At 41.9% G+C, this 16763-nt stretch overlaps 1 protein-coding gene across 3 annotated transcripts in view; it reads left to right on the forward strand.

The window, feature by feature from the left end:
• MANBA (mannosidase beta) overlaps window positions 1–16763 on the forward strand; it is a 56729-nt gene that overhangs the window by 4966 nt on the left and 35000 nt on the right. For 2 of the 3 annotated variants that reach the window (XM_045018713.1, XR_006579751.1), the window contains exons 2-6: window positions 3809–3903; window positions 4399–4504; window positions 7424–7594; window positions 10413–10536; window positions 13893–14068. In XM_045018713.1, the coding sequence (XP_044874648.1) occupies window positions 3809–3903; window positions 4399–4504; window positions 7424–7594; window positions 10413–10536; window positions 13893–14068 (672 nt within the window). The remainder of the gene's footprint in view (window positions 1–3808; window positions 3904–4398; window positions 4505–7423; window positions 7595–10412; window positions 10537–13892; window positions 14069–16763) is intronic. The other variant, XM_045018714.1, reaches the window with a different exon arrangement.

The raw sequence follows: 16763 nt of genomic DNA on the forward strand, positions 1-16763 counted from the left end.
GCCAGGTGGAGGCACTGCCAATTTTAAATTCCTTTAGGAGTAAGGGACTGCAGCAGAGGGGTGGATAAAGGATTCCCACCTATCCAACATCACCACTGGGATACTCAGGATCTCCTTTAATGTAAACAACATCAGGTGCCCAGGCACACAGGTCAGTGTTGCCTGCTCCCGAGAAATCCAGGCAGGAAAGGGGGGGTTTAGACATGAAAAGATTAAATATCATTGCTCAATACAGCCTCTTTAATTAATGTCTTGTGAATGGATGGAGTTGAGGTAGATGGAGAGATGTATTAGTAGCCTTTAAATAGAGTATAAAAACAATATTCAACAGCAGATATTAAAATTTTTGTCAGCTTCCCAACTTGTCTTGTAAAAAACATGTCTTTCTATTCTGTAGCTTTTGGCTTACTATTGAGCTGAAACACATTGTGTGAATAAGGTGATATTCAGTTAAATTTCTTGTCTGAATAAGCACTGAAAACATGAATGGCTTAAGGGTGAATTTACAAAACTAGTATTCCAAGAATACAATCTCTTCATTACTACCATTAATTAAAATTCACATGAAGCGGTAAATATGTGAAAATGGGCTTTTGGAAAGATGTATAGGTGTTCTGACTGCATTAGTTTCACAGAAATTAAAGTATCTTTGGGTGTAGATAAATATTCTAGCAATGTGATTTCCATTGTTTCAGAAGGCATTGAAAATGAGCGCCTTGACGTTGGATGTAGTGACAATTCACTATTGCAAAATGGGTTTATGTAATGTGAACATGCAAAGCAATTTCAAATTGCATCACAGCAAAACTATTGCAATAGAAAAGACTCCTACTTCTGTTTTTTATTATTATTAATGTTTAAATCACAAGGAATATATAATGAAATACAAGAATTGTATTACAGGAAGGAGTCAAAAATCAGTGTAGCCATCTGGAGGAGACAAGCAATAGAAAGTATATAGTAGTCATTTTTGCTTTCTTAGGGCCTCAGCCAAATCCCACTTCTGTTTACTTAAAGACCATGGGATCAGGCTCTCACTCAACAAAAATTAGAAAGATATGATTTAAAGTATTCTTAAAGGTGGGTTTTATTCTGTCAACTATTGTAAAGATCTGTCAAAACTGGGAGGAGGCAGAAGATTAGAGCCTATATTCTGCTTCTATAATAAAGACAGGCTATGAGATTTTGGCTATTTCCTAGACTTAAAGGTGACCTGCAAAAGAAAAAAAATGGTTTTGTGCCCCCTTTTATTCTTTATAATGTATAAAGAAGGCTTGATTTCCACCCCTCCCTCACCCCCCAAAAGCAAACCCGTGGGTTTTTCCTACTTGTTTGTTACATTTGAAGTTCAGATCCTGTCTAACCTGGAAGGCTCTACGATGACTAAAGAGTTAGTGAAATGATGGCCTTCCGGGACTTGAGCGCAGTTGAGAGGGGAAGGGATTTTTAGTCATACTGTTTAAAACTGTTTGATTTTTGTGAACACCTTCTTCACTTACCTTTTCTCCAGAATGTTTAATAGTGTCACTCAACACCTTCACTCCTTCAGTAATGCGTCAGAGCTAACAATATACGTGCTCTGAGACCTCCAGGATGTCTTCCAATAGATTGTAGAATGACAAGACAACATTTCTGCTAGTTCCAAAGTAACGCAAAACAAACCAAACCACACCCTCAAAAAAACAAGTAGGAAAAATTCAAACGAACAAAAAATCTTCTGGGTTAAAAATCAGTTTAAATAAAAAATTCACAGATCATCTTTAAGAAACACGAGGACACCTAGAAATTTATTGGATATGGATGTGGTTGGTGGAATCAAATGAAAAGAAATTTTCGACATTGCACAAAGCTCTCCAGCCAAAGGCAAGGTAACAAAATTACTATAACCAGTAGGAAATGGAACACCAGCTCACTTCAGATAGGATGCTGTACAGTCATCCAATGGTAGCAATGTTTGGTCACTATCAAGTGGAGCTAGATTCAGACTAGTGGTCTACAGTTGATGGCTCAGGAAACAGAACCCGAGAAATTCCTTACTGTGGGTTTTCTCAGGCCTAGGACGTGATGATCTAATCAACCAAAGCAATGGGGCAGGACTGATCTTTGAAAGAAGTTTTGGATGGATGAATGAATGAATGATTATTTTATTCATTCATTCATTCTTGAGCTAGTAATTGCTGTTCTGGGTAGAAAACTGAACAAAACTGCAGCATGTTTACAGGGCCGGCTCCAGACCCCAGCACGGCAAGCACGCGCGTGGGGCGGCCCTTTCCCGGGGGGGCGGCAGGCTGGGCCGGCAGACCTGCCGCAGTCATGCCTGCGGGAGGTCCACCGGAGCTAGGGTGACCAGACAGCAAATGTGAAAAATCGGGACAGGGGGTGGGGGGTAATAGAAGCCTATATAAGAAAAAGACCCAAAAATCGGGACTGTCCCTATAAAATCGGGACATCTGGTCACCCTAACCGGAGCCCCGGGACGACCGGACCTGCCGCAGGCATGACTGCGGAGGGGGCGCTCGTCCCGCGGCTCCAGTGGACCTCCCGCAGGCATGACTGCGGACGGTTTGCTGGTCCCGCGGCTCCGCTGGACCTCCCGCAGGCATGACTGCTGCAGCTCAAGCGGAGCCGCCGGACCTGCGAACCGTCCGCAGCTGCGGGAGGTCCAGCCGAGCGACCAGCGGACCCTCTGCAGTCATGCCCGCGGGAGGTCCGCTGCTCCCGCGGCTCCGGGGCGCCTCCCGCGCATGACTGCTTGGGGCGGCCAAAAAGGTAGAGCCGCCCCTGCCTCACTGACACTCACTTCCAGGTGTAAGTGGCTGCAAAGGTGCAAGGCAATGGAGTATCTGGTCCATACACCTGCCCTGAGTTGTTTGCAGTCTAGGTGAGGTACAAAATGACCCAACGTAAGGAAGGGAACATCAGGGAAAAGGAAGTGGGAATGAGTTGTAAGGAAGGGGAGGGATAGCTCAGTGGTTTGAGCATTGGCCTGTTAAACCCAGGGTGTTGTGAGTTCAATCCTTGAGGGGACCATTTGGGGATTGGTCCTGGTGTGAGTAGGGGCTGGTTGGACTAGATGATCTCCTGAGGTCCCTTCCAGCCCTAATAATCTATGATTGAATGTGTTTATAATTCTTGAGTGAGCAGTATGACTAAAAGGAAAATAGCACATTTGTTATAATTACAGTGAGTTTCTCACATAACTGTCTTTTTTTTGGGGGGAAGAACATAGGTAGACATTTTAATTTTTACTCAACCAACCAAACTGTGTTTCCACTTTTCCCTCCCCAAATATAACAATGTAATGTATTCCTATCATATCAGGAGTGATTGGTGTGGATTTCTGGGGATGTTGCTGTTGTTTAAAACCATACAGGTTTGTTCACTATAGTTTGTAGAGGTTTGAAGAATCTATTTCCCTGGCCCCATATCATCTTGTCTGTTCTCTATCCTCTGTCATTGTGGTGGTGGTTCTGCTGCTCTCTCTCTCCTTTCGAATTGCTACCTCTGTTGAATTTTTTCTGTTTTCAGCCCAGCAAAATAAGGCCCAAATCCTGCTCCCCTTACTTCTAAACATGAATACAGCAAGCAGGATTTGACCTATATACAGTTAATGTCAAAATGTTCTAAAGCTGTTGCTTTCACATATCACTTCAGAAGTGGAAGAAATATCTGTCCTCCTAAAGCTAACCAAAAAAGATAATTGGATTGTGCACTTGCAGAATATCTGAAAGAAAATGACTCACCTACTAGATAACAATATTCATTTTATTTGTGTAACACTGCAATGTTTTTGTTCATCTATCAATAGGATCCTTACTATAGGTTTAATGACCTGACCTACAGATGGATCTCCTTGGATAACTGGACTTACAGCAGGACATTCAAAACCCCTTTTGATGTCAGGTACGCAATAAGAATAGTTTTATGTTATCTTCCATGCAGAAATGCTTGTTGTTAAGCAATCAGCCCCAAATTCACCTACTTCTTTCAGATGTAATAAACCAAATTCTGTAATGAGATATAAGCTTTAGCCTGTTGCTAAATGTCATTTAGTGGATTTCTTTTTTTTTCAAGATTTCCCCCCCCCCCCATTGTCATAAAAATGGTGTACAAATTGCCAACTGCTGAAATGTAATAATAAAGCTGATAGGAAGCAAGCAGCCACACATCTGATATCTATTGAACATGGGATGTTGTGCTGTATTGAGAGTCTGATCCATGGCAGCTGTCATTTTAATTTGAAATGATAAAGATGGCTACTCTGAGGAAAGTATTTTTGTAACCCATTGAAACAGTTGCTATTCAGGATACTGGGGACATAGATTTCAGTATTGACTCTCATGTGTAGTTAATTCAAAGTACCCTAATAATTTTACATTCCTGTGTCATCATTCATAGCAAATGGCAGAAAGTGAATTTGGTTTTCGAGGGAGTAGATACAGTAGCGCAAATCCTGATCAATAATGTCACCGTTGGGAGAACGGACAACATGTTCAACAGATATGTGAGTAATGCTGGGATTTCTAAAGGCAGTTCTACAGTTGTCTCAAAGCACTTTTCTGCCAAGCAGTTCATACCTAGACAAGTACACAGTAATACCCGCAATGTGTTCAGTCCAGAGTAAAATGTAATGGACTAGACTTGATAATATGTCATAGGGTTTGAAATGTCTTTATCTGAGAGCCATACAGAAAGCCACCTCAGTGCGGGAAGGGGAGGTGCATTGGCTTCCCAGTGGGAGCAGGATCAGACCTAGAGAAGAACATTTCATGTTGTAATCTAGAAGAAGTATGGAAAGAGGAACAGTTTACCTAATAATATAAGTCTTGTTTCTTAGGAACTGTCACAGCTCTAAGAAAACTGAAGCTTAAAATAGTTATATTAGCTGGAAATCTGCTTACTAATTGGTATTAGAATGCTGCTGCTTTACATGTGAATGCTGAAGTGTAAATGCATGCAGTGTAAAGCTTACTTATAAATGTTTGTATGCAGTTTCTTTCTTTAGTTCTTCCATTCTAATATAGTATCTAATTCCCAGGCCTTTTGATGTCATTGTGTTCTCTCTTTGGTCCTAGTCTGTATCAGTATGACAAGATCAGGTACAGTCTCATTTTAGGATTGCCATAATCATACAAAATAATTTTGTAGATTTAAATTATAAGATTGTGCTGGGTGCTATGAAAACACTTAGTAAAATACAGTCCCTGCTCCAAAGAGCTTCCAGTATAAATAGACAAAACAGACAAAGACTGTGAGAAAGGAAAGCCCATATCCATTTTATAGATGGGAAACTGAGCCACACAGAGATGCTTAGTTTCTTCATGTCTCAACATTTACCTTCATGGCTTTAGAGAAAAGGGGGTCTTATGGCTGAGGCACAGAACTGGGACTCAGGAGATCTGGATTCTGTTCTTGGCTTTGCCCCAGACCTGCATGACCTGGAACAAATCAAATAGCCTTTTTGTGCCTCGGTTCCCCACCTGTGACATAGGAATATTAATTCTTCTCTCTTTCACAGGTTTATTGTGAAGTTTTAGTTAATGTTGGAAGGTGTCAAAACAGTTTACAGATGGAAGATGCTGTAGAATTGCAATGTATTATTATTCAGTATTTATTTCTGGATCTTCATTTTGGTAGGCCACTAGTAGCATCTGCTTTGTGAAGTGACTGCGTAAAGTAGAGTTGAACAAACTAGGACAGAGCCAAGGATTGCAAGACTCTGGCAGTTACTCTATTCAGTAGCTCCATTTGTAAAATACTTTAGTGGTAAATCTATTCTGTGGAGGCTGCTTATGTTGTAATTTGTTGTGTGGTGGTCTGCTGCTTGGTCAAGGACAGTGGCTACTGATTGTGGAGAGGGGCAGGGACACTTCCACTTGGTAGAAATTCAAGAACAAATAGCAGGCATGCCACAAACTAATAGTGTGGAGAAAACACTAATAACCTATTGAAATCTTTGTTTTACCAGGTGAAATTAAATTGAGGGGTGGGTATAGTGGTGTGAGCATAAGAGTTTTAAAACTAAATATGTACCTTTCTGTCCATCCACAAATAGAAGAAGGTTCAACACTGTGGTGGGCAAACTTTGTGGCCCAAGGGCCACACTTGGGTATGGAAATTGTATGGTGGGTCATGAATGCTCACAAAATTGGGGGTTGGGGGGCAGGAGGGCTCCGGCTGGGGGTGCGGGCTCTGGGGTGGGGCTGGGGATGAGGGGTTGGGGATGCAGAAGGGTGCTCTGGGCTGGGACCAAGGCATTTGGAGGGCGGGGGGGATCAGGGCTGGGGCTGGGGTGTGGGAGAAGGTCGGGGGGCAGGCTGCGGGCAGCAATTATCTTAAGCCGCTCCCAGAAACAATGGTATGTCCCCCCTCTGGCTCCTACACCACCCCTGCGGCTCCCATTGGCTGCAGTTCCCGGCCAATGGGAGCTGTGGGGGTGGTGCTTGAGGTGGGAGCAGACAGCAGAGGCCCCTGGCTGCCCCTATGCGTAGGAGCCAGAGAGGGGACATGCCATTGCTTCCAGGAGCCGCGCGGATTGGGGCAAGCCCCCGACCCCACTCCCCAGCGGGAGCTCGAGTGCCGGATTAAAATGCCTGGAGGGCCAGATGTGCCCCCCGGGCCATAGTTTGCCCACCCCATGTCTAACAGGTCAATAAATAAGTCCTACAGAGAGTTCTTTGCTCAGTGCAGAGATGCTAGTATATATATATTAGAGATGGGAGTGGAGGGATGGGGAACCATACTATGCCTTGGCAGCAGAGGATTGTATCAGGTGCAGCTCGGTACTCACTTTACGTAAGATCAGGCTCTGAAGCTCACCCACCCTCCTCTTGCTTCACAGCCCAAGCTACATCTTCAAAGTGTTGTCTGCATAGCTATTTTTAGAATGCTAGTGTGAACCTGCTAGCTCTAATCTGTCAACCTGGGCTGGGAGGCTCACTTCTGCAGGCTAAGGTAATAATTGGAGATATACCAATCTCCTAGAACTGGAAGGGACCTTGAAAGGTTATCGAGTCCAGCCCCCTGCCTTCACTAGCAGGACCAATTTTTGCCCCAGATCCCTAAGTGGCCCCCTCAAGGATTGAACTCACAACCCTGGGTTTAGCAGGCCAATGCTCAAACCACTGAGCTATCCCTCCCCCCATATAGGGTCTATAGACATACCCATAGACTCCGATTGACTGCAGTGGGGCCGAGGGGGTTGCCCAGAAGGAGCTACATGTAGGACTTAATGTGCCTTTTTACTTAGTTTGAGAAGTATTCTAATTTTCTTTTCCACCAGTCCTGCAACCTGTAAAGACTAGTTCACAAACATATTCAAATAATATATATATATGGTCTAAAAGGAATATGCCAATCTTTATAAAGCTCACAGCTAACCTTCAGTGGTATATCATTTTGTTTTTGTTTTTTCCTGGTGCAGAGCTTTGATATTACCAGTGTGATCAAGGAGGTCAATTTTATTGAGGTCCATTTTTTATCAGCCATTTCATATGCAGCAGAGCAGAGCAGATCTCACAGAGCATACAGTGTGCCACCACAGTGCCCTCCACCTATGCAGAAAGGGGAGTGCCATGTTAATTTCATCAGAAAGGTAAGAGCAAGATCATGTGTGTATGTGACTAGAGGCTTGGATGCAGGAATGCACAACGTACTGTCATAATAAATGCACTCTGAAACCTCTGGTGTAATTTCATAATTAGGGCATATTTTTCATAGCAAAAAAATCCCATAATCAAAAATATAGATCTACTCTGTAAGAAGCATAAAAAGGCCGGGGTAGCTATCTGTGTGACAAGAATTTTTAAAAGGTTATCTTTGTCAAGATGTCAGCAAGCAGACTGACAGCCAGAAGGGTGTTTCTGTGGGGGGCAGATTGTGTAGTCACTATCAATCTATCCACTGGGTGAGTTTAGCAAGGAATAATGACAATAGTTAACTGTTGTAAGTGCCAGAGTTTATTGCCAAGGCTGTGGAAAATCTCAGCCAAGCAGCTTTGTGAGTGTTTGCCATTGCTCATGTGCTGTGCTATTTATACTGTGTATCTCTGGCATGTACCGACAAGAGTTATCTAACGGAGAGCCCACTTTCATCTTAAGGTGTTGTGAAGTGTGATTTTATATATATATATATATATATATATATATATATATATATATATATATATATATAAAAAGTTAAAATTACAGACTAGCACAAAACTACCAAAGATGGGAAACTGTAAGTCTTTAGTGCATGCTGTTATAACTACCTATGGCAGAATATCTTCTGTGTAGGATCTCATGCTGTTCTGAAAGAGCCTTGCAGTAACGAGGCACAATTGGGAAAATAACGAGTTTCAGAATTGCCTTTCCTTTGTTGGTCTGTCACAGTTTAAATGCCTTCCCTGCTAAGTGACCCCTGTATTCTCAACAGAGACCTACAGATCCTCCATTTTCAATTACCTCAGACAACATGCCCAGAATCCTTCTGACCTATAACTGAATGTAATTCCTCTGGAACCTGTCAGCAGAGGGCTTGGTGCCTTGTTCCCCAAAGCACTCAGTTCCCTTCTCTTCTTGGAGCTGAGGAAGACATTGCCTTCACAACCCCTACGGATTGCAATTAGAACTATAGCAGAACTAAGCATTAATCTCTGGGCCAACCCTGATTATCCTTGCTATGGTTGAATTTGATACCTAAGTGGGGAGAAGTATAGGGGGTTCACTTTTATCATGAAGGTTAATTAAAACTTGGAGAGTTGTTTAATCCTGCAGAGTCCATATGTTGTTTCCACTATGTTTGTTAGAAATCAGTCCGGAGGGGAAGGAGCTTGAACAGCTGTAGTCCTATTTATAGAGGTGAAATTGCTAGGAATTATTTTTATACTTTGCTGGGCTATATATTTAAACTCGTAAGACTTGTGGAAAGTACCTTTAATGATTTTATCCTCAAAGGAATTGCATTACTCTACTTGCAGATTGCTTGGAATGTTTCCTAAAACGGCTTTCATTTCAAACATATGGGTATAACAGCAGAGCTGCCACATTTGAAAATAAACAAACACAACATTTTTAAAGTTCGTTTGAGTTTTACCATTGTAAAGTAATGGAACACTATGTATATGTGTATGAGGTTCAGTATTAAGAATGTTAAACTCATCTAAATCTTCATGGGAGGCTTGTGGCCTAATCACCCCAAGCCCACACTGAAAATGTACCTTTTAATACTTCGAGATGAGCATATTGCTCTGGTGGCTTTTTACAATAGCTGGTGAAAATATAAGGGATTATATTAATGAACCTTGACGGTTTATCAGTGATACAGTTTTTAAAAAGAAAAAGCCTTTTCCAGTCAGGACTGTTTTCTAAGAACTGGTTGTCCCTGCTGTTAAATTTGAAATTGGTTCATTGCTTTCTTCCTAGAAGAAGCTTTTGCAACTTGATAGACACGCAAGCTGACTCCTGTGATGCAGGGAATAGGCTTGACTAATACGCTGTTGCTTGCCAAAATTAGTATGCTTCAGCTGTAAATTATTGGTCTCTAAATTTAGAGTGGTAGGTCACCGTACAAGACTTTAACAAGAGCTATTGTATTTGCACGAGGGGGAGGACGTTGTGGAGCTTGGAGGTCAGCTCAATAGATGTCTTAAAGGGATGCTGTTGACTAAAAATCTAGTCAGTTTTTAAAAATAAACTGAAGGTAGTTTCAGGTTCTATGCTTGGCCATGAGTATTTAATTCTGCCAATTTGTGTAATCACAATGACATTTTCCTATTTTTTAAACGTGTTTTTTTGTTTGTTTTTTTTGTCTACCTTTTGCTGTATGAAAGAACCGTGCAAACAAAAGGGAGAAAGAGTGAACCTGATTATACACAAAACGCACCAAACAAACACACCAAATCTCTGATCTCTTTCAGTTACACTAGTCTGTGTTACTGGTAACAATAGTAGACATAACATTTTCATGCTCCTGTGATATTTGGTTGATAGTGTCCCTTTAAATTATTGTAAACACCTTTATACATCAATGTGCTATTCCTTTCTTAGTCTCTTACATTTAAAATTAAAGGTTGACTTTAAGACTGTGGATAAGTCAGAACTGTTTTGAGAGTAACTGCTGGTTTGGTGCTATTGAATTTTTTGCTGTTTTTTTATTTGTTTGTTTTTTTAAGGGAGGGGGTAGGTGTGATTTTGCTCTTCTACTGATTTTGTATGGCTTTAACTCTCAGCAGATTTTAGCCAAAGAGTAAGGAAAAGATACTGTACGTTCTTCCTGAATTATTGGAAATTGGAGAACCTTTTATTTGGTTTATAGGAATATTTTATTTAGCTACAGTAGCTAATTTTTATAAAGAGTCTGTTTATTGTCTTGAACAATAATAGTCCCTATGTGAAAAATACATACTTGTGATACATCTTTCTGTATTCCAGGAACAATGTTCATTCAGTTGGGACTGGGGTCCCTCTTTTCCCACTCAAGGAATTTGGAAAGATGTTAGAATTGAAGCCTATAACCTTTGTCACCTGATCTACTTCACTTTGACCCCCAGCTATGGTAAGTCATGATGATATTGCCCTTTATTCTTGTTTCACTTGAGAAATACAGCCATCTTATTCTAAGTTCAGTTACTTAGTAAATTGGAATAGGAACATAAGAACTGTTTTTTGTTGTTTGTATGGACAGTGCTGAGTACAATGGAGTCCAGATCTCATTACAGAAGTATAAACAATAATGGTAAAATTATTAAAAGTCCAGAATGCAAACTCTGTATTGCATAAAGAGACTAGCATTGCATCAAAAAAATGTGTGTTAGGTTTTTAATAGTGATTTATCTCTGTCCTAGAATCATAGAATATCAGGGTTGGAAGGGACTTCATGAGGTCATCTAGTCCAACTTGCTGCTCAAAGCAGGACCAATCCCCAGACTTCCCATATAAATTGCTCTCTTTTCTCCCCTGACTCTTACACTTTCATTTAAAAAAACCCAAACAGATAGTGCTGCTGTTTGAGCAGTAGTTCTGTCTTGAGTGGACAAGTGCATGTCAGCACAGTTGAAACTGTGCTGAAATTTCAGGGCTTGTGGAAGAGACTGGAACAGAAAAGCAACTATGATGTGCAAGGATTGTTTTTCTCAAGCTGCAATTTGAGAGGACTTCCCATTGCATGTTTGCCACCTAACCGGTTTCCTTGCCTGGCTCTGCCATTTGTTTGTCTTTCATTTGTATTGAAGATTGTGGAAGCTGAACAAAATTAGTTTTTCTGTTTCAACTGTCTGCAAGTGTAATGCATATCAGTAGAGACCACCCACACTACCCTCCGCTCCACGCAAGACCCACTTAACATAGAGCGGTTGGGTAGTGTGCGCGCCCTCTTCACTGGGCTGAATTTCACGCTTTACGAAGAAAGATGTTGTGTCTAAATGGAAGGGGAAGACGTCACTTCCCTGGATGCTTTTATAGCTTCCAAAAATAGCTGCAGCTCTCAGCCAGAATTAACGTAGTTGAAATTTCAATGGAAAGCCTCAGCATAGACTCAATACAGCTTCTGGGAAGTTCAGATATGTAAGTGCTGCCTGGTTCCTCCCACATCCCCACAACTCCACCTGCTGGCAGCCAACGGATGGCTTGTTGGATAAGGCAGCAGGGCCCTCTCATTCGGCAGACAAAGCTTTCGGAGTCCAACCTGGAGACCGAGCTCATTAAAATTAAATTTGAAAGAATAAACAATGAATCAGCAACTTGTGCTGTGTTGAAACAGCGCAGTCACTTGCGTTGCTTGCCAGATTGTTGAGTCATAGCCTCCTGAGCACTGGATCTCTAAAGGAGCCCTTGTTCCCTTTTTTTGCCATCTAGTGCCTGGAGTTCAGGAGTGACTTTTCCCCCTCATGCCCGGGGAAGGGAGGGGGAAAAGTTGATGTTTTTGACCTTTATGTAGTGTCTCTAACCTTGATTTTCCCCACACACTGCTCTCATTGACTTCAATGTGAATTTTGGGTGCTCAGCAGTTTGGAAAATCATGCCCTCTGTGCAGGCATGACGTCAGCTTTGGGCCAGATTCATCCCAATGAATTCTCTTAAGCCAGTGAAGTTACACCAGGGATAAATTTTGTTTTGAGAGAAGCTGCTTTCTCTTTTATCCCAGATCAAAATGGAGATACTACAACTTAACTATCAGAAGGAAGTAGATATGATACACACAGAGAGGAAATTGGCAGTTAACAATGGAGATTAAACAAAAGGGTTTTATAGTCCTTTTTCTCAGTGGTTCTTGCATTGTTATATTACTGTATAGGCAGAATGACCAGTGGAAGAAACACAAGCAGGAAAAATGATTAGACCAGTGCAAATTTTCTTGTAGTAATAATAATAAAAAAAATACTAAGTCTCCCCTGTTTTGGTTTGCCTTTGTGCATGCACAGTATTCAGCTGTGTTTTTCCAATATTGTTGTTACAAGAAGAAGGGTAAGAAATACACGGCCACAGCTGACACTACTACAGGAACACTACCAGGCACCTTCATTTGCCATCACTAGACTCTGCTGCCCCACACCCACTCCAAGAGGGATGACCCCTGTGAGGAAGTGGGGGAACACACACACACACACACACACACGCGCGCGCGCGCTGCATAGATGTTCATCGGTTAAACGTGAGAACCCCACCCCCAGGAACCATATTCAGCTGGTTTATGCAAAGTAAAGGGGTAGACAGCCTTTGGGTATACATAACTTAATTACCCAAAGTTAACACATTAACAGGAAGTTTCAGCAAACGTTAGTTGGAGATACCCCTTTTACCAGATTACCTTGTTAATGAATCATTCTTTAAGCAAGAGAACACTTTGGCATAAGTGCAGAGAGATGCAGACAAGTAGTCATTAGCATGTTTCATCTAGCACGCTTCAGTGACAAAAGAGAAACAAGCACACGGACCCATCAGGTTTAGACACAGTGGGCCCAGTTCATCCCCAGCATAACTCAATTCATTTTATCTAGTGACATGGGGGGTAGGGTTGCCAGGTATCTGGTTGTCTACCAGAAAGTCTGGTTGAAGGGGGACCTGTACAGTGTCCAATCATATGTACCAGACACCAAAAGTCTCGGTGCTGCGGGCGGGGGTCAGGTGCCGGGTCATCAACCTGCACCAGCCCCTGCTCAGTCAGGGCCACCATCTACCTGCGTCTCATGGGCAGGCAAACTCCACATCAAGGGCTGCAGCCCCAGAGCAGAGGGAGCACAGCTGAGGGCGGGAGGGAGGCGGAGAGGATCAAGCAAGAAGGAAAGGGATTTCATTGGCTCGAGGGAAAAGGCAGAGTAGGGGCCTGGCCTTGGGGATGAAAAGGCGGAGCAGGGGGTGGCGGGAGCTTCCGACACTCCTGCTGTAGTGTCCGGTTTTCAATAATTAGAAAGTTGGCAACGTTAATGGTGGATGAATTTGGCTCATTTATTATTAATACTGTTTTTGTTCAATAGACAAAAGTGATTGTGTTGCCTTGTGATTGCAACCTTTCCCGAAGAGGCCTGTGCTCATATGAATACTGACAAAGCAAACATAATGACTGTGGAAGTTAAGTGGGAAAAGTTCCTTCTTAATGATAAAGAATGAGAAGTTCATGCTCTGTGTTGTACAGAACTTTCAAAGGTTGTATGTTGTTTAGGAATGGGGAAAAAAATGAGTTACAAATTTCCATTACACTGTGCATAGTCCTTGTCTGAATGAGCAAATGTAAACATAGGTATCAAATGCACTAAACAGTGAAGTGTAGGTCCTGTTCGAAAGCCAACTTAAAAAAAACTTGTTACATTTCTTTTGTGTGTGTGTGTGTGTGTGATTGTATCTTTAATAAGACTAGGGACATATGAATTAGTATGTATAGAAATATAAATAAATACAATTTTTTTCTTTGCTTAGTGAAGAGTGCTCAGCAGTGGAGTCTTGAAATAGAGTCTGTTTTTGATGTAGTCAGCTCAAAGCCAGTTGTTGGTCTCGTGACAGTGAACATTCCTAAGTTGCAAACACAGCAAACATATACTACAGAACTTCCTCCTGGAGAAGGCAGAATTGTGCTGCTTGTAAACATCAATAAGGTGAGGGGGTGAATCCTGAACAGTCCCAAGTAACAAAATGTTTCCTTCTGGTTGCTTGAAAGAAAATGTTTCCAGCAAGATGTTTCCAGCACAGTTTTAATTTTCCTGTTCACTTTCCTCTTCTCTGTTGTGTTGACTGTGCCTGACGCCTTTTAGGGCCGGGGAACAGCTCTCTTACCTTCTCACAACTGACTCCTCCATTAGGACACCAAAGAGCAGTGTGGATGGGATATGTGGCATTTCACTCCTAATAAGTGAGAGACAGAGAGAGGTCACATCATCTCTTGCTTTTGTTGGCTGGGAAATCGTTGTGCTGGTGTTAATTCTCGAATCCCTTCTTGTTGTTGGTACATATTGTGCAGATTATCCCACATCTACCTACTGTGGGTTTTTTCACCTTCCTGTGAAGCATCTGGTACTGACCACTGTCAGACAGGATACTGGACTACATGGATCTCAGGTCTACTCCAGTATGGCAGTTCTGTGATCCTATATGATAGCACTATTTCCTGTCCCAGACCATTGTTTTCTGGGCAGATAGTTACTGTCGTAGTCAGGATGGAATATGTTTGGCCCTTAGAGGAGGAGGGAAAAGCATTCCTCATACAATCAGTAATGATACCTTTGGATACTTAAGGGCAAACGAGTCATATATAGAGTTTGGCTAGCCGGGAGGAGGGTGCAAAATTAGTGAAGTTGCATCTCTTTCACTAGTTCTGAATTTAGTCCCTTGAGTTGAGGGATCTTTAAAGACATGTGGAGTGTCAGAGAAATGAAGCACTCCTTGGGAGAGGAAACACAACTGAAAATAGATTAATAGGTATACGCCCTAGAGTTAGAATGAACAGAAGCTCTCTCTGTCCGACCCTTCTCCCATCCCCGACCTTGCAGTTGTGAAAGGCTGGCTACTGGCAAGGTTAATTTACATAAATTCTAATTTCACTTCCATGTAGCTCCATAGTGTGTTGTGCTTATGTTTTTAGGAATTCTATTAAATTTGTCTTGTAAATGTAGTTATGAAATTATTAGGGAGATTCTGGAGAAAAGGGTCAGCCTGTGCTGAGAAGTAACGGGCTTGTATTGGGCAATGAGCCCGGGATGAGTAAAATGGACTAGTGGTTCTTTCCTGCCTTGAGAACTGGACCTAGTGGAGGTGTCTCTACAGAACTGAACTTGACTGCAGTGGACCTGAACCAGGGTCTGGCACTAGCTGACCAGAGCAGGAGCTGGTGATGCTGACTTCTTTGGAGTGGGGCAACCAAGCTGAGGGGAGCCTCCTCCCATTTGGCCACCACTGAGTCTAATTGGATTTGTGGGTGAGAACAAGAATCTTGGTATCCTGACAAACCCAATTAATAACCTCTGAGACTATGGGGATCTGCCATACCCTTCACACATTTTTCTGGCTTTGTTAATTTAATTTTGCTATGTAATTTAAATGTGTAGATTCCCCCTCCCCCCCATTAAAAGGTATTTGGTTTATATTCCCAAGGACTCCTATGTGCTGTGTGTGTGGAGAAGAAACACCTATTAAGGTGAATCTGGGAGTGGAGAGTGGTGTGTGTGACCAAGGTTGATTCAGATGGCTTCATTATTTTAAAAGGGACTATTAATGACCACTGACAGATGGCTACATGAAGAAGTACAAATATCAAGGCTAGAGGGTTTTGTTTAAAAACAAATATTAGCCATTAGTGAACCTTTTTAGTCTGCAGTAATACATACAGTGTGATATGAAACTGAACATGATTTCGTGCTTTGGTGCATTCGCCCCTCCTCTGCCCCGGGGAAGAAATTGGTTAATAAAATACAACCATGAGCCTGAGAGTAGTTTGTGAGGAAATGGTGCCCTCAGAGCAGAGACAACGGTGTATTGTTATTCTTTGTACATAAAGGGCTTTTGCTGCATGAATTCACAGCAGCTGATTTTACAAGAGACGCAGCAGTGTGCTGTTACATATCTATGAGCCAGACTGAGCCCATACTCTGTGAAAAAGATTTGCATGGTGTGACAAACAGCAAGACCTGGCAAGAAATGAATTTCTGGTCAACGAGAGCTCACTTCAGATGATGATCTAGGTCCGAGACTGCTCAAGTGGATTGTAACAACCTGAGATGTACAATAATCACCCTGAAATTCACTGCATAGTGTTTTCTTGCAGTTCTGAAATTGCTTGCTTATCTGCTAATAGGTGGTTATGGGTATGACATCATTAGCAACCAATAAGAAAGCTCCATTTGTGTCTAGCTTTCTAAAGCCACTCCATATTTGATGAGGCATGATCTGATTTTTATGCTTCAGTTTTTATCCCTTGAATTTCCAGATTAGTACTCAGACACTATTGCTTAAGATAATTCCAGATCATGGAAGCTGAAATAAGTGGCTATAGCTGATTATGTCTGGGTATGGCTACAGCAAATCATATTACTGAGGTGTTCTTTGGCCTGGTTTTATGCAAAAAGATCCTGGCACTTCTTGCATTAACATATTCTTTGTGGATCCTTCCTTTGTTTGGTGCACATATTACTGCTTTCTTTCCCCAATTTGTGTACTGAACTGGTGAATGCAGCTCACAGTATGTTATAGAACTTGGCAGCTATAGTATGCTGTTGGCACGAAGATATAACTATATGAAATGGATGTTGTTAACCTTGCTCCATCTCTTTTGGGAAAACAAGATGATACTAAATCACA

This window comes from Mauremys mutica, chromosome 5 (genome assembly GCF_020497125.1).
Source record: "Mauremys mutica isolate MM-2020 ecotype Southern chromosome 5, ASM2049712v1, whole genome shotgun sequence".
In the NCBI taxonomy this organism is placed as follows: Eukaryota; Metazoa; Chordata; order Testudines; family Geoemydidae; genus Mauremys; species Mauremys mutica.